This window comes from Pseudochaenichthys georgianus, chromosome 22 (assembly GCF_902827115.2).
Source record: "Pseudochaenichthys georgianus chromosome 22, fPseGeo1.2, whole genome shotgun sequence".
Classification (NCBI taxonomy): Eukaryota; Metazoa; Chordata; class Actinopteri; order Perciformes; family Channichthyidae; genus Pseudochaenichthys; species Pseudochaenichthys georgianus.
Window position 1 is genome coordinate 5,274,747 of NC_047524.1, and position 23,243 is coordinate 5,297,989.

The 23,243-nt window shown below is 41.7% G+C and overlaps 3 protein-coding genes across 3 annotated transcripts; all 3 read left to right on the forward strand.

The window, feature by feature from the left end:
* The first annotated feature begins 47 nt into the window (after positions 1-47).
* On the forward strand, positions 48-1,779 carry LOC117467857 (nanos homolog 1-like). The gene has a single exon (XM_034111745.2). It carries the CDS (start codon positions 136-138, stop codon positions 814-816), a length of 681 nt encoding a protein of 226 aa, XP_033967636.1. The 5' UTR covers positions 48-135; the 3' UTR covers positions 817-1,779.
* Positions 1,780-3,927: 2,148 nt separating this feature from the next.
* Positions 3,928-7,372, forward strand: neff2 (neuronal intermediate filament family member 2). Its single transcript, XM_034112041.1, has 3 exons — positions 3,928-5,080; positions 5,969-6,093; positions 6,297-7,372. The coding sequence occupies exons 1-3, from the start codon at positions 4,073-4,075 to the stop codon at positions 6,355-6,357; spliced, it is 1,194 nt and encodes a 397-aa protein (XP_033967932.1). The 5' UTR covers positions 3,928-4,072; the 3' UTR covers positions 6,358-7,372.
* A 1,237-nt stretch (positions 7,373-8,609) lies between these two features.
* mrps26 (mitochondrial ribosomal protein S26) lies at positions 8,610-10,777 on the forward strand. The gene is made up of 4 exons (XM_034112042.2): positions 8,610-8,963; positions 9,554-9,700; positions 9,839-9,962; positions 10,370-10,777. The coding sequence occupies exons 1-4, from the start codon at positions 8,743-8,745 to the stop codon at positions 10,499-10,501; spliced, it is 624 nt and encodes a 207-aa protein (XP_033967933.1). The 5' UTR covers positions 8,610-8,742; the 3' UTR covers positions 10,502-10,777.
* The last annotated feature ends 12,466 nt before the right edge of the window (positions 10,778-23,243 follow it).

Sequence of the window (23,243 nt, forward strand, 5' to 3'; positions counted from 1 at the left end):
TTTATCAGTGCCTACATGTTGCCTGCTCTGCATACTGGACCCAGAGAGAGAACACAGAAGATCTCCTCCACAGATTACCCATGCTGACAAACACACATATTCACCTCTGCGGACGTTAAACTCTGCAGCTCTGACATGATGGATTTTTTAGACAGTGGCTACCTGGACGCGCGCTCTCCGTATGATAACACCTTCAATTTCTGGAACGACTACCTCGGTCTGTCGACACTCGTGGCCAAAAATAAGCTCCCGTCCTTCAGACCCAACTCTATTACCGAGTCTCTTAAAGCGACCCTGGGCTTGGAGGATGATTCCCCGGTGTGCTCCTGCGTAATTGGGCACGGCAGGGACGGTGATGGACACTCGGAGTGCTGCTGCGCGGCCCCGGGCTCCCCGCCGATCTCCATCTACGATCTGAAGGAGCGCATCTCGCTGCTCAGGCCCTACGAGCAGCGTTCTGCTGATTCCCCGCTGGGAGACAGAGATTCTTCCCCTTACAGAGGGAGCTTCGCCGGCTTAGACCTTCTCTCCGTGGAAAGGAGGCGCAAACAGACTCAGAGGTGCAAGCCAGAGCCGAAAGTGTGCGTCTTCTGTCGGAATAACGGCGCGCCGGAGGAGGTTTACGGCACCCATATCCTGAAGACAGCGGACGGGAGAGTGCTGTGCCCAATCCTCCGGGCGTACACATGCCCCCTCTGCAGTGCCAACGGCGACAATGCGCACACCATCAAGTACTGCCCGCTGTCCAGAGACCAGGCGAGCCAGAGAGTGGCGAAGGGAGGCAGACCGCTGGGGAAACGGCTGAAGATCTTCTAAGCGAGGGAATGAGAGTGTGCACTGTACATTGTGTGTATGGCAGTTGTGTTACCCCCATTCCATGCACACGACAAGTCTGGAGTAAAATAATGATAGTTTTTTTCTATGTGTCAATGCTTCTCTTCTCTGTTATGTTTCTCTTGGGCACAGTTTATATTTGGATGCATTCCGCGCAATATGTTTCCTCCCCTCCCAGCACTCTTAAGGACTTTGTGATCAAAAATGAACCAAAGCACTGTACAGGTCGACGTGTGAATGCCCGCCTTCATGCTGTATTCAGAAGTTGCTGTGTTTATAAAGAAGCACCGTGCCAGAGAAAACTGCCCTGTGCATGTCAGCAGGCTGCTCTGGGTTTATGATGCCAACATTAATGATGAATATGCAGCACTCCCGATATGAGATGAATGTTCAGTCCCATATGGACATGCGAGATATACTTCTTTATATCGAGCACAGTTTCTTTCATGAGATGTTTTCTACCAAAGGAATACACTTTTGTATTGAAAGGTCGTCATTGTTTATATGTTGGATGTCATGTGTTTTTATGTGGATAGTATTTTGCAGATTACAATTGAATGTAAAAACAAGTGGAAGGTAGATTGCTGGTTCACCGACAGTAGCTTGAGTTTACTGTTCAAAAACTAAATGTTTTTTATGCGGAAAAATATTCCTTTAATTCTTGTAAATGTTTTTAAAGGGGGGTGACCAATTTGAGCAATTAGAAACCTGACATTCCAAAGTCTTTATCTGTCAATAGAAATCTTTTATGTACTTATTTTTACCTTATGTACCATTGGGAAATATATTCACTGTAAATGATTCTGAATAAACATGTCATTTGCATTTTTCTTGGACTATTTGCGATTTAAATTTGCAACAGATCATGCTTTTCATCATGTAGGTGCAGCGGCATGAATGAATGTTATTTTGAGTTACAATTATGTTGTCAAACATGACTGAATAAGCATACCCAGCTGTGTTGTATCTGATGAAATAGTCACACTGACATACACATTTGGTGCAAAAGCTCCACCTAGTGGTGAAACCTTAAATCACATTTACCTCTATTTAAAGAACTGCAACAATGTACATGTTAAAGCATGTCCCTCTCATGGTCCCTCTACAAAAGCCTTTGGATGTCAAAACAAACAAAATCAATAAAGGAGTAAGTTTGACAATGAGATAACATATGTAAATAAATGTGTCATATCTTAGTGTGGCAGGTGTTAAGGTTTCAGTTTGGTATCAATCAATTACTGATGGAAGATATTACCTGGCTAAGTGGTCTCGCCTACTGGTATACTTATTGTTGTTTTGTTTTTAGGCTGGTACGCTCCAGGGGATGCAAGGACATTCTTCTTAAGTCTCAAACATATCGTATTTTATCTCACAAAAGTATTATTTCAATCAAAAAAGGTGTTGTCTTCAGCAGGAGTAATAGAACAACTGTGGTCCAATATGTGTTAAACTAGTGGAAGGGCCTAGCATGGACGAAACCCATTATGTTTTGAAGTGGATCTAAATCACTTTCAATAACATTGCTAGATCAGGCATTGGTGCTGCATACATGTGCTTTAGGAATAATCTGAAACATGAGTTGCTGACTGGGACTATTTACCCGATTGCCTACTAAAGAAACTTCAAAACAACACATCTTCAACATCAAGGTGTTGTTTATATGACTATAAGCACATTGACGCGCCAAAGTCAGAAAAATAACTTCCCAACTTCAGAAAAAGGAATCAGAGGAGGAGCAAATGAAAGCACCCCAAATGTTTTAAGCCATCTTCCCTTTTCCAGGGTGGTAACAGTTCTAAATTAACATTTTAAACCAGGCCATTTCCCACCAGAAATTATAATCATAATAATTATAGTGGTGACAAGTCCTATGGATAATGTTCTAAAAATATTGGCTTTAAAGAGAGCAGGAATGTGTCATTGAGCAGGAATCTGAATCAATTTGTGTTTAACAAAATCAGCTTGCCGTACAATTACTAAGGATGATTTCAAGGCAGCTTCTGACTCATCTGGAGATGTCAGTCAGGAGGACAGTTTCTCTGTATCAGCAGCTCCAGATTCTTCCCACTCTCACTGTCAAGATACCAGTGACTGCATTTTAAATAGATCAAACGGAAATGTCTAAAGATAGTCTGGGAACAACATCAGTAAGGAGGTTTGCAAAGAAGTGACTGTTTACTACATTAGATCTGCATCAATAAGTCGACCAATTGGTTAGTCAATGTAGGAAACAGTCATTTTCATGCTATAAATGTCAGAAAATACTGTTTTCAGTCCAAAAATAGGGAGATTTCCTGCTTTGCTCAGTCTCGTGTCATATTAAAGTGAATATTTTGGGGGTTTTTAAATAGCATTTTTCCCCTTTTTTCTAAGATTTTATACAATTAATGCAGAAAATATGAAGAGAGGAGGTGATTAAAATGTGAGCAGAAAATATTTATTTTCGAAATATTTGTTAATTAAGTAACAAAATAGAGCACCGTCTGTTTAATATGTAATTTATCGGAAATTGTTTTTAATATTTTTGTATTTTGTATGTATATTTTAGTATGTGATAATTCATTACCATCGTTCAGAAGAAGCAGTGGGCTCTTATCAACCACATCCATCTATGTAAGTAACAGTGTGGTAGTTCATTGATTGTTTTCTATGACATTAAAACCCTTAAGTGCCTGTCTGTTAAATTGTATGCCCCTTTACGCACTGTATCGATTCTTTCTAAAAAGGATCGTGGAAAATATTTTGTTTCAAGTAATTATTTTAGTTTTGCCCCTGTTTTTTTTCACTTTTCGATGTGGATGCATTCATTGCGTTACAAAAGCGATTGAGAATGCATTGAGGGAATAAAGTTGAGTGAAATATGCCTATAGAAATGCAGAGTGTAAAGAATGTCATTTTTAGGGCAGATTGAAAGCGACTCTGCTCTACCACATAAACTCTGCCGGCTGAGGCTGAGAGTGATTCTGAAAACCAACCTGTTCTCTCCTCACTGCAGCAGCCTGCTATTGGCCTGGTGGATGCTGACAGCGCTGATGTTTCTCTGTAGTGGAGGGGGGGGGGGGGGCAGCCTCACTCTATAAAAAGGCAGGGGTCTGCAGCATCACTGAGCTGGTGCAGAGCAAAACGCCTGCTCATCCTCACTGATGGTGTGCAGAACAAGGGGGACATAAAAAAAACCTTCTGAAACTAAAAACATCCATATCCTTTTTCTTAAAAAACCAACAACAAAAAATTCATCATGAGCTACGATACCTTCTTCTCCTACCGCCGCCCTTGGGACAGCTACAGAGGCTCCCAATGCACCACCAAATCCTCCATGTCTTCCTCTCTCTACTCCTCTCCTGGAGCTCCTGCGTCTGGGAAGAGGATCCTGAGGCTGGCTTCCTCTTCCCTGCCAGACGCTTCTGAACGGATGGACATGGCTCAGGCTAGCTCCCTCAACTCAGAGCTGCTGGGCCTGCGGTCCCAGGAGAGGGAGCAGCTCGGGGACTTAAATGACCGCTTTGCCACCTACATCGACAAGGTGAGGCACCTCGAGCAGCAGAACCGAGCCCTGCTGGCCGAGCTGGAGGCGCTGAGGCGGCGGCAGAATGGCCCGTCCCGTCTGCAGACCCTATATGAGGGGCAGGCGCGGAGCTTGAGGGCCACGATAGACTCGGAGAACGGGGAGAAGATGCGGATGGAGGCGGAGAGAGACTACCTGCGTGACGTGCACGAGCAGATGAAGGAACGATTTGAAGAGGAGGCGAGGCGGCGCATGGATGCTGAGGAGGCCCTGCAGAGGGCCAAGGAGGACGCCAGCAGGGCCGTGCTCACCAACTGTGATGCCGAGGCCACTGTGGTCTCCCTGTGCGATGAGATCGTGTTCCTGAAGAAAGTGTTTGCAGAGGAGCACGAGGAGCTGCAGGCCCAGCTGCAGGTGGCTAACATCAGCGTGGATGTGGAGGTGTCCCGGCCTGACCTCTCCACCGCCCTGCGAGACATCCGGGGGCAGTACGAGCGGCTGGCCAACAAGAACATGCAGACGGCCGAGGACTGGTACAAGAGCAAGTTCGCCAGCGTGGCGGAGATGGCAAGCAAAAACAACGAGGCGGTGCACGCCATCCGGGAGGAGACCATGGAGTACCGGAGGCTGCTGCAGTCCCGCTCCTCTGAGATTGAATCTCTGCGTACCTTCATCGAATCCCTACATAAACAACTGGAGGATCTGGAAGGCACGCAGACCAAAGAGGTGTCAAAGAACCAGGTGAATGATGGAAAACAGGATTCCTGATCTGCATGAATATTCACCTAACAGGGGAATGTGCACTGATATGTGGTACCTGGTCAGGTATTCTGCCAGTTTGTGTCAAGAAAGTCTTCAGAAGTGCCTTCAGATGTCTTGGCATCAAGGTCGGACGCAGAGATGAGATAGAATAATATAAATAGACTCTGAATACAAGAGAACACTTCATGTTCAGAAAGTAGAGAAACTATCCTTTTGCCAAAAGGTGTACATTATTGTCTGCAGCAGCGTCATCCTCCCCACACTTTAGAGCTCAGCAGGAGTTGATTGCAGACTTGCAGCAGAGGTGAAAATCCGCAAGGTTACTGTCTGAACAAAAGGAAATGTAGCTTCACAAAAAAAAGAGATCAAGGATTTCCAGAAACTGTATATGTTAATTCAGCACACACACACACACACACACACACACACACACACACACACACACACACACACACACACACACACACACACACACACACACACACACACACACACACACACACACACACACACACACACACACACACACACACACACACACACACACACACACACACACACACACACACACACACACACACACACACACACACACACACACACACACACACACACACACACACACACACACACACACACACACACACACACACACACACAGGTAACTGTGTCTAGCATCACTAACTGTGATATTTGATGACCCCACTGCAGTCTGCATGTCGTTGTGTCCCTGTGACACTTCAACCCAAATTGCTCCTGTGGGGATTGCCCACAGTATTGAGTATGTAAGTCGCTTTGGACAAAAGCGTCTAACAAGTGACATGTAATGTAATGATGATTAATGACTGTGTGTTTTTGTATTCATAGACGAGGATAAGTAAGTTGGAGCGGGATATCACCGACGCCAAGCAGGAGATGGTGTGCTACCTGAGAGATTACCAGGACCTTCTCAATGTGAAGATGGCCCTTGACATCGAAATAGCTGCATACAGGTGAGAGTTAAAGACCATGTATGTTTTATTTATAATATTACTTGACTGCAACATTCTTCAAGTTTTTCCTATTTTTCTAAAAAGAGGCAATTTGCAGTTTTTGCACGTATATAATTTGACTGCATGAGGCCAGATGTTTATATATGATTTAAATATGCAAACAAATAGACAGTATACTGAAGGATTTGTTTTTGTCTTTTCAGGAAACTTCTTGAGGGGGAGGAGTTTCGTCTGACTTACCCTTCCCTTTCCGCCCTAAACTAAATGCCACCAGCCTGGCATCCACCTGAATACTTCACCCCTTTTTGTTGTGTTCTCCCCTCTACCACCTTTGCCCCCCCCCCAAAAAATAGCCCTTCCATCCTTTACTCTTCCCAAAAAATAAAAAAATCGCAAACCAAAGCTCATCGTTCTCAAGAAAGATGCGCCCTTGTGCTAAACAAGAGGTCCACCAGAAGTCCCCCTTCTTCTACACACGTTCTGACATCGCACATCACGAAGATGGCAGACTGTAAAAATGCAGAGTGGCTGCACTGCATAAGCAACATAAAGCTAAGTCGGGCAGCAGTAATGTTTTGGCTGAGTTCCTCTTTCTGTCTTACGCGTTAAGGTCCAAACAGCAGAGTTACTATTTGACTCTTCTGTTGTGCAAACATTTGACCAATTGTTTGTGAAGGATGTCCCTTTTATCTCTGGATGCTTGGACTTTTAAATGATGCAAGAAACATGCAGCGTTATTAACGGGGAACTCTACCAATCCATCATGCATTGTCCTGCAAACCTGGTTCTCTATAGTCAGTGAACCTGTAACCTTAAATACATTTATTTTCACTATATTAAAGACAAAGTGTTGTCCTTTTAAGTTAGTCGTCCTCTGCATTTACACTGATACTACTCGTTTGGTTGGTTTTAAACCAGAATATGTTTGGGTTTTTCTATTTGGCCAGTTAATTAAATGTCTAATTTAAATTAAAACTGTAATTTTTTCATAGGTTCTGGACATGTAAATGCTGTGGAAGACTAATTGTTACTGGTTTCTTCTTATATTCATGCAGTGTGTCTCACAGCTTATCTGCATTAGATTTTCTGTTCTGTGAGTTCATTCAAAACTAAACAATGAAACTGAAAGATAAGTGCAGGAGCTCCTTGTTGTTCGTCTGACAGTGTTATATCTAAATGGTGCTTTACATCTGTGAAACTAAAACTAAGTACCCACCATTAAGCTCTATGTAACAGCCGGCAACAAGCTGAATAAACATATAACTGACCTGCAAACCTGTTCACATCTCCTGTTTTTATTGATACTTTAAAAGGATGATATGTCTCTTTCTTGTACAACAACATATTCGTTTTTAAGTTTCAGAACAATAAACAAACATAACATTGTATATTCAATCGTGGTATATTCTTGATTGGTTAGGTATCTGAGTTTCAAGGTTTTCCTTCTGAAATACTGTATGATAATAGAAGAAGAGATAATTTCACCCTTCTTAAACTTCACCTTACGTACAGCTCTCAATGTCACAATGTACGGCACACAGCAGCACTGCACCATTTCCCATAATTCCCTGCTTCTGGCACGCTGACACTAGCTGTGATGTGTTGGCCTCGCCTCAGCAGGATCATCAGTCACCAGGCTGACACCCAGCATCTCACTGAACCATGAAGAACCACACAAAGAAAATTGACTTTTATATTTACTACATATAGTGAGTGTAAAACTGAAGCTCAGCAGCACACAAAACAATATGTGTACGTCTAATTTTAAGAGCCAGTTGGTCTTTGCTGTTGTGAATCTTCAACTACAAAATATGTTATTACCATAAGTATTCTCTAACTCAAATGTAATATTCTTTTTAGATACTTATTTTACATTTACTCAATAACTGTATTTAAATACAATGTTCAGCTACTTTTACCATGTTATGCTTACATGTATGTATGTTATGTACAATGCTATTTATTGTACTATTAGTTAAGCACCTTAGGCTATACATTTCGTGTATGAAAGGTGCTATACAAATAACATGCATTATTATAATTTTTTTAATAGATATTTGAATACATTATGCACATGTATTTACTTGCATGGTCTCACTTGCACTTTTTTAAATGTATTTGTATGTCTTAAGTATATTATATGTTGCACTATTGAATCAGTCTCGGACATAAGAGTTTAATTTCTTAAAAACACGCAGTGGCTATTTTGTGAATTTGACCTCTATCCTTTCAATGTTTGAAAGTACCTGGCTGCTAAAAAATTGTTAAGCTAACCTAGCTATTTAGCTAACTAGCTACATAGTGTTGTAGCTAGTTAGCTGTCACTATAGATAGCTTAGTTAGTAATTAGGCATTACGTTTAAACACCGGCGAAGTAGAGTTATTAAGTACTAAAACTAGTTTGAAAAGGCACTACTATTATTTATTTTCAAAGCATTTTCTCCTACCTTTAGATGGCGGTAGAGGCTACACTACGTCGGTCTTTACTCAGTTAGCTGCGTTGCTAATTACTTCCTCCGGTCAGAGGACACCAACATGGCCGCCTCCTTCTGTCGATAACATTTCAATCTCAATGTTAACTTTCCTTTAACTAACCGTTACACCTTTCCTCTAACAAACCGCACCTGAAGCCACACTTTCCACTCCGACATGTTCCAGGTTATCGGTGGGAGAAGCGTCCAGGCGGCCCGGGTCCTTGCACCGAGGAGCGCCGTGCTCGTGGAGGCTGTCCGGGGCAGAAAGTCCCGCACCGACCCGGTGGCTAAGTCCAAAGTGGGGCGAATCAAAGTGCCTCCCCCGGTGGATCCGGTGGAGATGGTGGTCCTGAAGGAGAGATATGGGGAGTACCAGATGATCATGAGGGCGCTCCGGTACGTGTGTAGCGTTTATTTAACAGACTAACCTGGATTTAAAATCACTATAACGGTAATAAACAGCCGTTGACCAGACGTTAAATCAAACTGAAATTCAAAGGAGCTTCATTGGCATGACCATATAAAAAACGTTGTATTGCCAAGGCATTTTTTACAACGTGTTAAAAAAAAAAGCTGTGTCCCTGTTAGGCCGGAAAGTGTTCCCTAAAAGTAAAAAGAGCTACACGTATAACATTTGTTTCAACCCACTTCTTTTAATGTGCCACATTTGCTTGCAGGTGGCAAAAAGTTCAAGTATTTTGCCAAAATCTTTCCTTGACTTGATCAAAGTATTGCTCTGTCTAAGCTGGTATTATACCTTTAAGAATAATAAACACTTAATTTTAAATTTGCACAAATAAATAGGTTTATAATCTCATGTTTACAATCCAAAACATTATAACTAAATAGCAAAAGCTGGTATAAGATGTATATACACTTAAACAAGAATAGAAGTAAAACACTACATTAAAAAAAGTATATTATCTAAATATTGTTTAGCTTTATCTAACCTAATTACTGTTATGCCATTATGTTTTGTGTGTCAGTCTGGAGTTTAAGGAGGAGATGCTTCGGAAAAGGTACGAGGAGGACACAGGCTCTCTGGCAGAGGAAAGGGCGAGGCAGGAGGCGCAGGAGCATTGCGTCCTCATGGACTTGAACCACCTGGAGAACCAACGCATCCTCAAACTCAGGTGAGAAGACATTTAAAAGATGAACAATATAAAACTATTATAAAGATGCAAGAGACTTGTGGTTTGGGGTCTTGTTTCCATGTATGTGATTTCATTTTCTTTAAGTTTGAGCTCACCGTCTCCTCTGTATTTTTCCAGAATTGTGAGGGTCCAGGTGGAAAAAGAGGAAGCTGATCGCAAGAAGTTCGAAGTTATCCTTCAGCGCGAACAAGAGCAGCAAGAAATTGTCAAAGAAAAAGAGAAAGAAATATTGAAGTTGCAGGTCAGTCCCTTTTCCCTCTGATTTGTTGTTTAAATGTTATTTTATAGTTGTATTTTATTTAGCTGTGAATGTCCTTTTTTAAAGTGTTCATCGTGAGCATTTCATGGGGATTTGACTTTATAGAGTTACAGGGATGACTAATTGTTGTAGGTCGTTTGGATGATCGTATTTCACTGGTTCCCCCAACAAAAAGCCAATGGGATTTCTCCATTGGCTTTTTAAAATGATTGCAGAAAATAAGATCTGTGGCCTTCAAAGGTTTCTGATACTTAGAAGTTTTGTTCAGCAGGATAATTGTGATTCCACTGTGAACATGTGCCTACCCAACAAGCAGCAACACGAGAAACATCAGTGTTCCCAAACTATGACCTTACGAATCTGACTTTTTCAATTACAATTTCTTACAGGAGGATGTAAAGAACTTCATCACCTTGGAAAACTTGGATCAGCGTATAGAAGAAGCTCTGGACAATCCACAGAATTACAACTTTGCCATCGACAAACAGGGGAAAGTTGTTAAACAAACAATGCTGCAATGAAAGACAAACATCTGAGGAAATAAACTGCAAAGAAATATCCAACATCCTGGAAGCAAATGTTCTTTAACTAAACACAGGAAAAGCATTCAGCCAGAGAGAGTCATCAGACATGTAAAACTAAGAAACATCGAAGTGATTTCCTGCCTTTTTTGCGTTATATTCTTCCTTTTTTGAATGCTGTACATTCACCTTTACATGTTGTTTTGATCATATCTGTCTGCTCATGATATGTAATGTCTGTAAATTAAATACATGTTTTCTTGGTTTCCACTTTAATAGACTATTTTTTTTTCAACAGAATAGGATAAAAAAATAGAACCCTTTTTTCTATTTCTCAACAATTACAATTTTCTGCAGAACACTAATACTTTTCCATATTTTTCACCATAGACTACGTTTTCACATACAATGAATTTGCTTTGGCGTATTGGTGAATACATAAACAAATGAACGATGAAAATATATTAAACAATTAAAAATGTGTACAAGGAACATACATATACAAAAAATGGAAAATGACTGAGAAAAAATACATGAATTGAATTATAAATAGAGGAATTGTGCAGTTATAGTAGTATTAGCCCTGTGTGTTAATGTAACACAGGGGTGCCCAACTAGTCGATCGCGGGGAGATTCCCAGTCGATCGCGAGATGTGTCTAAAAATAGAACAACAATATTCTGTTTTATCGAAAATGTCCTACAGCATGATCTTCCTGTGCCAGAATAATGCACTTGAATGCATCAAAGCTTTGTGATTGGCCGGCGTGACCCCATGTGTCGGGGCGTGGCTGGTGGGCAGTGCGCTGACTTTGTCCGTGTCAACAGGAGTGACAGTCCGCACACACACAAGACCGCAATTATGGCAGAAGCAAAAAAAAACAAAATATATAATTTTCACTCCGAGTGGGATGATGATTATTTTTGTATCTATTCCAATTCAAAGTCCATCTGTCTCGTCTGCAATGCGAGCGTGGCTTTATCGAAGAAGGGTAATTTAGGAGCGGCATTTCATAACAGTGCACAAACGCTACGAGACGGAATTCCCTCCTCCCAAAAGGGGAGGGACCTGAAAGGACAGCTAAATGCACAGCAGTCCATTTTCACCAGGCCCAACAACAAGAGCAAGGCTGCTACCAGAGCATCTTATTGTGTCAGTCACGTTCTTGCGAAACACATGAAGTCTTTCAAAGACGGCGAAGTTGTGAAAGAAGCATTCCTGGAGGCTGCCGATGCGCTTTTGGGGGACAGTAAAAATAACAGTAGCATTTCAACAGGTTTTTGATATAATAAAAACTCAAGTTAGATACCGTTATTAATCAGCTGTAAGTTTTAGTTTGTTTGAACTTATTCATTATAGTTATTGTACACAATGGTATAAGAATGCAAACTTAAATTGATTATAGTCTATTATCAATTCAGGTTAAGAAACTAGTGTTGCTTGCATCCTATTTTAAAGGCATTTCTTTTTATAATCTACTAAAATGCAACAAAAAAGGGTTTGATTCTATTAATTTTGTCTTTTTTATTGTACTTTGGCTGCAGATTCCTGTGTAGCTTCAGATCTGAGTTGTCTTATTAGTAAGCCTAATTTATACTTTTGGAGCAACACTATTTTTATATAATGGCAAAGAAAGGGTTCAGAGTCTTATCTTTTTCTCTTGTGTCATATGTGGCAGCACTGTTCAATGTTTCTTGAAAACATAACCCACTGTAGTATGTGACGTGTGAATAAACTCCAACTCTGTATCAACAACACTGTTGTGTAACTTCAGTTAAATACTTGTATGTGTGTAGATTAGAAAGAAAGAGGTAAGATAAAGCATCTGCAGTATTTTATGATGTATTGATCGTACAAAGGTCAGTTGTATACAAGTAGAAGTGTGTATTTACCTGGTAGTAGGCTGTCAGTAATGGCTACGCCTCTCTACTTGGACTGGTAGATCTCGGCAGACTGGCAACTTTAAAAGTAGCTCTCGGTTCAAAAAAGGTTGGGCACCCCTGATGTAACACATATTCTTGTAAATAACTGTTGCAAGGGCATTGCACCCTCAGTTGTATTCTTTGCCCCCTCACTTTGAGCATCATTCATCCATCAAAAAGTACAATAAATGTCACAATTATTAAATAACTTTAAATAATTCTTTCGCCCAATACACATTACTATGTTTAGATCAGATATGTGGGCAGGCAGTCAAGCAACGTGTAAAAAAGCCTCAACCCCAAGTGAGCTAGTCTTAATGTTAGCGTGTCCTTAGCTGTAAACACAGTCGGATGGGTGACCAAAACGTCCCCGTTTTCGGTGGCCGGTACCCGGTTGAAACTCCCGAAAATGTTCCCGTTTTTGAATGTGCGTTAAAAAAACATAGAGCAAGGTGAAATAAAATGTTATATATTATGTCAGTAAAAACAGAGTAACATTGTTGTGCCTGTTCGTAGCGTTAGCGTATTTCTTCTTCTATTACTTCTTCTTCTACCTCTACTTCTTCGACTTCTAATTCAATGTACCTGCCCGCGAAATATTGGACAAAATAAACTCGGTTATAGTGTCAACTAAATCCATAGTATTACAACAAAAGTGCTTTAAACGAGGTAAATTACGAATTTATGTTCTCAATCGCTAAATAGACACCCTATATGTTGGGACAGTGAACATTGATCAGCTAAAGTCTAAAGCTGACAAGTCGTGGCATTCTAATGTAAATGTTGACTGCATGTGTGTGAAGTTTAAGTTGGACACAGGAGCAGAGGCCAACGTCCTGCCACTGAAAGTATTCACAGCGATGACCTGAAAAGCCAGACGTGAAAGAAGAACACACCTCAAACTGCAGCCTACAAAGACAGTGCTGGTGGCATATGGAGGGAGGAGATTGAAGCCGGAAGGGGTGGTAACACTCAAATGCTCCACTCCCAAAACACAGGCAAGTCTGACATTTTATGTTTCCAGGCACTCATCAATTCCCATATTAGGAAACGAGGCATGTGAAGAACTGCGCCTGGTGAAAAGAGTGGACATTGACTCGATAGAAGTGAAACATCCCACAACAAAAGAGGAGCTCATAGCTCAGCACCCAACTGTCTTTCAGGGTTTAGGTGAGTTTGCTGGAGAATATCACATCCACACTGACCCCAAGGCCACGCCTGTCATACATGGCTGTAGGAAAATACCACTGGCAGTAATGGACAGACTGAGAGACACTCTCGATGACTTGTTAAAAGCTGATGTTATTGTACAGGTAACTGAGCCCACACCATGGGTTAATAGCCTGGTGATCACAGAAAAGAAAGACAGAAAAAAGTTACGGGTTTGCTTGGATCCCAGTGACTTAAACAAAGCTATTCTCAGGCAGCACTACTCCATTCCAACGACCGATGAAGTTCTGTGCAAACTAGCTGGTAAGAAACTTTTCACAGTGCTGGATGAAAAAGATGGATATTGGCAAATAAAGCTAGATAAAGAGTCCTCCCTACTGTGCACATTTAACACACCATGGGGGAGATACCGCTTTAAACGTCTTCCATTTGGGATCAAGTCAGCAAGTGAGGTTTTCCAGCAACGCAACTGTGAGACATTTGGAGATATCCAAGGGATCCACATCATTGCAGATGATATGATAATTGCTGCATCGTCAGAGAAAGAACACGATGAGATATTACAGAAAGTGATAGCAAAGGAGGCTAATGTAAAGTTCAACAAAGACAAGATACAGTACAAGGTGAGCAGTGTCAACTACACGGGCCATACTGTCACTTCAGAGGGTGTTAAAGCAGACAACGCTAAGATCAAGGCTATCACAGGCATGCCAACACCAACTGACAAAACAGGACTGCAGCGATTGCTGGGCATGGTGAAATACCTAGCTCAGTACATCCCAGGTGAGGCCACCATATCAGCACCACTGAGACGGTTGTTGAGAAAAGACAGTGTGTGGCTGTGGCAGCACGAACATGATGAAGCAGTCAAACAACTGAAAGATGCTCTCATTACAGCTCCTGTACTCAGTTACTATGACCCAAAGAAACAGCTCATCATACAGGCAGATGCATCCAAAGATGGTTTGGGAGCATGTCTAATGCACGAGGGCCACCCAATTGCCTATGCATCAAGAGCACTAACACAAACAGAAAATAACTATTCTCAAATAGAAAAGGAACTGTTAGCAATTGTCTTCTCTGTTAAGAGGTTCCATCAGTACGTGTATGGATTGAAAGTGGATGTGTAGTCAGACCACAAACCTCTGGAAAGCATTCTGAGAAAGCCGCTTGGAGCAGCTCCTTCCAGACTCCAACGGATGCTCCTCCAGCTGCAGCGATATGACTTGAATGTCATCTACACACCAGGTAAAGACCTACTGATTGCAGACACACTCTCACGAGCTGTCACACATGATGAACACTCAACAGTTGATGACATCACAGATGAGAAAGTTGTCTATGCTCTGGAGCCAACAGATGCTTTGAGCACTGAGATGCTGCAAAAGCTCAAAAGTGGAACAGCTAATGATGAAATACTACAGCTGCTGCAGGAAACACACAGACAGGGCTGGCCACGACACAGAAAACAAGTACACACTAAACTGGTTCAATACTGGCCTATCAGACATACTCTGTCAGTAATAGATGAGATAATGTTTGCAGGTGACACGATAATCCTCCCGAGCTCGATGAGAAGTGACATGCTGCAAACATTACATGTGGCTCATCAAGGAATGCAGCGGACAAAAGCACTTGCCAGAAGGCACTGGTACTGGCCAGGTATGTCAAGAGAGATAGAACAAATGGTCGAGAATTGTGGGACATGTCAGCAGTTCCAGCCCAGAAACCAGAGGGAGCCTCTGATCTCACACGACATTCCTGAGCTTCCTTGGCTCAAAATAGGGGCTGACATCTTTGAAATAAAAGGACAATCATTCCTATTGATGGTCGACTACCTGTCGAAATATCCTGAGGTGCTTAACATTAATGACAAGACATCACATACTGTCATTAAGAAAATGAAATCAGTCTTCTCCAGGATAGGAATACCAAAAGAGATAGTGTGTGACCATGTCCCATTCGCGAGTCAAGGAATGAGGAACTTTGCAGAATCATGGGGCATAACACTCACTCATTCCAGCCCAGGCTATGCACAGTCCAATGGTCTGGCTGAAAGGACCGTACAAACTGTTAAACATGTTCTTAAAAAAGCACAACTAACGAACACAGACCCTCATCTTGCCCTGCTCATCCTGAGAAACACACCTGTAACAGGCATGCAATACTCACCCGCACAAATGCTCATGGGGAGAGTGCTAAGGAGCACCTTACCGAGCTCCACCGTGATGCTTCAGCCTGCTGTGCCTAAGGATGTTCACTCGACTCTCGAGAATCTACAGAGGAGGCAGCAGCAGTATTATGACAGAGGAACGAGGCCGCTTCCTGAGCTGCAACCAGGAAGTACTGTTCACATGGAAACTGAACAGGGTTGGCGTCCAGCTTTGGTCACTGCACAGAGAGGTGAGCCACGTTCCTATGATGTTGTCACATCTTCAGGTCAGCACTACAGGCGCAACAGGAGACATCTGAGGAAAACACCACACGACGCCCAAATGGACCCAGAACCTGACTTACCTGAAGACAATCAACTATGCACGCCAGATGCAGACACGTCAGAGACTGTTGAATGTGAAATGTCATCACCGCAGAGCACAAGAAGAACCAGATGTGGCCGACTTATTCGACCAACTGAGAGATACAAAGATTTCCTAATTAGCTCAGGCTAAAGGTTGTGCTAAGACAGAGTTTATATGTTAAAATCCTTACTCTATTTGCTAAAAAAAATTAAAAAAAGAGAAAAGTAAGGTGTGTTGTTTATATGAGGATGTTGGAGTGATATACACTGATTCTAAGTTGACATGTTAATGTTCATACAAAATATAATTTCATATATATTCGCATGTTAACAAGTGAACAATGTTAATATTGAGACCGTTATAGAATGTTTACTACAGCAAATGTTATATGCAACTTTCATTGTAAGAAAGGAGGATGTAGTATATAGTGCCGCGCACATATACCATCAGGACGTTAGTGATGGGGTGCGGCGGCGGAGTGATAGGGGTGTATGCAAGCCCGCATCTAGGAGTGATAGATGTGTGTCATGGCTGTAGACCTGTCAAGCAATAAAGATGCATCATACAAAGGTCTACGGATACCTCATTATTCTCCATGACCTGCGGTCAACTATATAGCCTAAAGGACTATTACAGTGGGATTGAATATTAAATGTGTTTAGATTAGATGTATTGTCCCCAGGGGGAAATTCATTTCCACAGCACTGTTGTGGTAATCTGTATTATATAAACCATATTGGTACAATGAGCGACATCTAGTGACGGATTTTGGAACATTGATTTGATTTGTCCCCAGGAGGAAATTCATTTTCACAGCACTGTGAAAACAATATGACATCAACAACAAATAAGACAGACAACTACAGATAGCACCACACATGATGGTTACTTGTTATTATTTAGGGCTGAAATGCCGGTATGGATCAGGTTTTTGCCAAAGCGAGCCCTTTTACTAGAATAATAAATTTATGTTATGTATTATATTAACCGTATTGGTACAATGAGCGACATCTAGTGACGGATTTTGGAACATTAATTTGATTTTTTTGCTGCTGTGTGGACGTACCGTTAGACTCGAGAGACAAACCAGGGGACTTTATTTTTATTTGTAATCTGTGTATGTCCATTTGGTGTTGTATTTGATCCAATATTACATTTGGTTTATATATTAGTCACTTTCTTATGAAATGCCAGGTTTTAGGCCTTGATTTGAACATTCAATCCTGGAAATAAAAAATCAACCATGATTAATGTTTGTCAAAAAACAAATGTATCCAATCCTAAATATCCGATTGCTTGTAACTATCACGTGTTAAGAGTTGATACTATGCCGCTTCTCTGCCTTGTTTTTCAATTGATTTGTTGTTGACTGGAAGCATACAAACTAATAAATAAACACTTTAAAACATGATGGAGAAAAGCTGCTTCTTCAGTGCATGAATGCTGCACTCAGTGCTGCTCGTTTCTCAGTGTTTGTGTCGAGGCAGTAAAGGGTGAACAGGAGATGGAGAGAGAGGTTGGATCGTCTGCAGCAGCCGTCTGGTTTCCTCCGTCTGATCATGAACCGTCCGGAGCTGATCCCCCACCTCACCGCCAGACAACAGAGAGGAGAAGTCTCCATCTGCAGGGGAAACAAACAGAAGACTCAAAACTCCTGGATCTCAAGGCCTGATAATGATTCATTTGTTGATGATAGGACGGTGTAAATGGCTACAGTATACTTTGAGTTGCTTTTGGTGGATCTTGTCCCCACTACTGTTTAAAATGCATCATGAAATGTTAACTAAATAATGAGGACGCTTTTAGAAAGGTTGTTTCGCACAGCAGATAATGTAAAAATATAGGAGAAACACATTTCCATCGGGAACAGAGAAAAGGGGAAAACCCTAGCCTACTGATTATTAAAGGATTACCAAAAAGGCCAAAACAAGACAGAAGTAGGAATAACAAAAAGAGATGCAAAATGTCTGCCAAAGAGACCACGGGGTTCCCGTGAGTGTAACTACTGCCATAAAACAGGACACCTTATTTCAGGGTGTCATTTCTTAAAGCGTAAGCAACCATTTTCGCAACGCTTTCAAACACCAAAAGGCATGGGACTCATTAAAGGAGTGTCCCTATCAGACATAGACATGTCCCAGGAAGATGATGTACCTGATCCCTGTTTCAAACCCTTTATTTCAAAGGGCTTTGTTTCTTTAACAGGGGATCCTAAAGACCAGCTGCCAGTACAGGTACTTAGGGACACAGGAAGTTCTCAGTCCATTATTAGAGAAGGCATCTTACCTTTAACCTCCAGATCATCATGTGGATCAATTGCTGTTGTTCAAGGGGTAGGCATGACACTAGTTGCGGCTCCTTTGCACAATGTTTATATTCACTCATCTCTTGTCAAAGGATTCTTTAAAGTAGCTGTCCTCCCTGCCTTGCCCATTAAAGGTGTTGATTTCATCCTCAGTAATGACTTGGCTGGGGGCAAAGTTAAGCCAGTACCTGAGGTCATTGATTCTCCTGATCTAAGTTTAGACGCAGAGAAATCAGCTGAAGTACCTCCCGAAATCTTTCCTGCTTGTGTTGTTACAAGGGTCCAGTCAAAGAAATACGGAGAGGACTTGTCTGATTCTTTTCTTGCTAGGCAGTTTCTTGAAGACATGACTGTGTCGGACCGACTGCCAGAGGAGGCCCGGTCTGCTGGTGCTGGATCACCAACAGCTCAGAGCTTGTACAACTGCCTGCCACTCGGGAAGAATTCATGGCAGCCCAGTTAAGTGATGAAACACTTTCTAAATGTCTCTCTTCTGTTATCAGTCAGGAAGAGGCCAAGTCAAAGAAGATGGCTTACATTATGGAAGATGGCCTATTAATGCGTCGATGGATTAGTGATGCCTGTGAGGAGTCAGACTCCTTTGCAATTTATCAGGTTGTCGTGCCAACAGCCTATCGTTCTCAGGTGATGTCCTTGGCTCATGATCATCCGTGGTCAGGTCACATGGGGGTAACAAAAACGTATGAAAGAGTTTTAAAACACTTCTTTTGGCCAGGACTTAAGTCTGATGTAGTTCTTTATTGTCGAAAATGTCATGTGTGCCAAGTTGTTGGTAAACCGAATCAGGTGATTCACCCTGCTCCTCTCATTCCTATTCCAGTAATGGGAGAGCCATTTGAAAGGGTGATTGTGGATTGTGTGGGACCCTTGCCTAAAACTAAAACTGGAAACCAGTTTCTCTTAACTGTCATGTGTGCGTGCACTAGGTTCCCAGAAGCCATCCCACTACGGAAAATCACTGCCCCGGTTATCACCAAGACACTTCTGAAGTTTTTCTCCATGTTTGGTCTACCGAAGGTAGTTCAAACAGACCAAGGTACCAACTTCACGTCTAAAGTGTTTGCCCGGGTACTTGACACCTTAGGTATCAAGCATGTGACATCCAGCCCATATCATCCTGAAAGTCAGGGGGCATTAGAGAGGTTTCACCAGACTATGAAATGCATGTTAAGAAAACATTGCCACGAGTCTCATAAAGATTGGGATGACGGTGTTCCTTTAGTGTTATTTGCTATTTGCTGCCCGTGAAGCTGTTCAGGAGTCTCTAGGTTTTAGTCCTGCTGAGCTAGTGTTTACTTTGGACATGAGGTCAGAGGTCCTTTAAGAGTTCTTAAAGAGCATTTGATCATGCCAACGAAAAAGTTTGCAGTATCCCGGAGTATGTCGCCAAACTTAAGGATCGTCTACATCGTGCTTGCTCCTTGGCTAGGGAAGCTCTGACCTCTACCCAGGGGAACATGAAGAAACGCTACGACCAGAAGGCGGTAGCACGCTTGTTTCAGGCAGGTGACAAGGTGTTGGTTCTATTGCCTGTACCTGGTTCTGCTCTGTCTACTACATTTTCTGGCCCTTATGTTGTAGACAAGAAGCTCGGTGAAACAAACTACGTCATTCAAACACCTGACCGCAGACGTCCTACCAGAGTGTGTCATATCAACATGCTGAAGAAGTACTGCACCAGGGAAGACCAAAGTGAGTCTTCCAAAGCTCACCAGGTGGGAGACAACCGTCTCTCCTATGGCTTCAGTTTCGAGGGTGAGCTCAAATGAGGATGAGTTGGTGATGCGCAGTGCAACACCACAGGGGGCAATACTGACGTATTGGTTGATTTGCCCAATTACTTGTCTCATCTTCCTGATAACCAGGAAATTGTTTGCTATGTAAATGTTTATTGTCAGGTCCAAACATACTGTTTGGATTTATATGTGGGGGGTGTTACGTGACAGGCAGGCTGTACTTGTGTGGTTTTCCTTCCCTCCTGTGTTTCTCTCTTCTCCCTGTCTTCTGCACAGCTAATCAGCAGCTGATCGGTATCTGCCTGTGCACCTGAGTCTGATGGCTGATTGGATCCTCTCACCCTCAGCTGGCCTATCAGCAGCCAGGGCCGACCATAAAGGAGGCACCCAGGAAGTCTTCTCGCTCTCTCTCTCACTCTGGGCCTATTGCTGATGAAGGAGCCTGCAGTGTTTAGCAACTCATTCTCTTTGTATTGTCTGACCTTTTTGAAAGTGTGTGTGTTGGGAGATGGAGGAGTTAGGTAAGTCTGGGGTACCCTGTACATTACCACGTAGCTAACTAATGTTTAGACACACTAGGTTAGCGGATTGTTGCCACCCCTGTATATTGTTTTGTCAACTTCTTTGTAGTTTAGTTAGTGAGGGTTTTTGTTTGAGTTTTGGTTTCAAAGGATAGATGTAGAGATAGGCCTGGTTGTTATGCTTGTTTCTTTTGTTTGGCACAATCCTTTGACTCCTCCTCCTCCTCCTCCTCCTCCTCCTCCTCACCAACAGAGTGTTTCAGTTATATGTCTGTTCGGTTCTGGGTTTACACAAAATAAACCTTGTCAACTGTTACGCTGACTCCCTCATTTGTATTGGTTGTATGTTATTGTCTCCAGGTCCCCTAGACCTTAGTGGGGACGTAACAATTGTTATAAAGAGTATCTTTTCCTCAAGCATGTTCTTAGTATGATACAAAATACCTATTTTTTTTGACAGTTTAGTCTGTACATAATTTATATGGTGCTTCCAATTGAGTTTTTCGTCAACAAGCAGTCCTAAAAATGTACATGCACCAACTTTTTCCATCTCTGTATTGCAAATCCGTATAATGCGGTAATTTCTACTCTCAGACTTTGTATTGAATAACATGTAATTTGCAAACCAGTTACATAGTATTTTTAATTCTGCATTCACAATTTTAACAAGATCGCCAAGATTATGATGGGAGCAGAGAATTCAAAGTTCAGGTTCAGCCTCAATATATTTGGGGAGAATTAAAATGAGCGGTCTTTATTTGTAGACAGCCAAGCCCCCTCCTGTGTTCGCAGTGGCGTTTTTATATGTACAAAAGTGGTGGGGCACAAAAAACATAGATGTCTATATAAGCTTCCGCAGTGAGGTTCATGGCTGGTGAGGCACTGGCACTGACTCTTCAGGTTTACAAATATTATATTTTGACCTAAATCAAAATATAATATTATTTTCAAAAGCTTTTTTTGTCTGATGCTTCGATTAATTTTACAGTTCAACAGAAGGATACCCTTGTAATGTAATTTTATCATTTAAATATTGAATTGTTCTCTCTTAGTAAGATCCCATTTTCAATAAAATTGCGGTCTTACCTTGACTTGAAGATGAAGAAGGATTTGCCTATCCTTCTGGACAAAAATCTCTATTACTTTTTTGTAAAAGTCCTCCTTATCTTCTTGTAGTTTCAAAAGTCTATCATAAATCTAATCGATAGATTTATGATTATAAAAGTAGGGTAGACATGTGGATATTATCCGGCTGAACAAAACGTGCATTTATCTAACAGGTACGTTTCCCACAGATCTTATTTTGAGTTATTTTCTAAAATCCCATGGAGAAATATCATTGCTTTTTTGTGGAGGGAAGCCATGCGCAGCTTACTTCCTGGTTTTAGGACGCGTCTCTCTCCTCCTCTTCACACACCACACTTTTCGTGGCACACGTACTTACAGCCAATCAGCTCTGAATGATGTGAGATGACGTTTGGTGGGGATGGCAGCTCTATGCCCCTATGGGCATTATTTTTTTGCCACACACATTAAATAGGACAATACTCTGAGCATGCGCAGTGTAGTTTTTATAGTCACCATTCACTTAGACAGTGAGAGGGAAGGGCAGGATCGGGTTTTGTCCCACATGGCTCTATAAACAGCTCAATAGGCACACACTGTAGACACTAATTAGAACAACACAGACTAAAACAGCAATGCACAGACAAATCAGAGGATTAAACATGATCTTAAAATATATTTTGTTATTTATTTTTTGCATTTTTTTGTAATCATTATTTGTAATACTTTCTGCTGACACGAGGTGGGGCTGTGCCCCACCTGCCCCTAATGACCAGTCACCACTGTGTGTTCGGTGAAGCATTATATGCTTACAAATCCAATGTAGGATATAAACACGACTAAACTGCAATGATAGCAAATCTGTGGCTTGGGTTTTTGGGGTAATAAAGTCCAAATCATCGTTGGGCTGGCAGCATTGCTGGATCTCTTGCATGTATTGACATAGAGGAGCCTTATTGTTTACCTTTTTAATATCATTTTTTGTAATTTTCAATTGCTTGGTTTTCGGGAAATTAGCCTGTTTTCCTATTAAAGTGTAACAGATTGATGCATCTCCACAGATCATCTTAAAGGTTTCGGAATCCCTCCCCCATTGTGGTTAAAAAACTGTCAAAACTAGGGCCCCCAAACAGCATATTGCATAGGGCCCCCAAAAAGCTAGAAACGGCCCTGACTTCTCGTGAGGTAATGTATGTACAGAACCTTATTTTATATATTTTTGTTTAAAAGACAGTTTTACTGAAAACACTAACATATTTCTTTCATTTTTCTTATGTTTTTATGAACTAAACCAATTTGCTCTGTGAAAAACCTATTTATCGAGAAACCTGATTATAATCTGGGGTTTGAACTGTCATGACTGGTGGACATATGCAACCAAAGTAGAAAACATGGCCAAAAGTGTTAAACGGAAACCCTAAACCTCCAGGAACCCACCAACATTTTATTTTTTAAATAAATTGAACAAAAAGGGTGCAGCACAA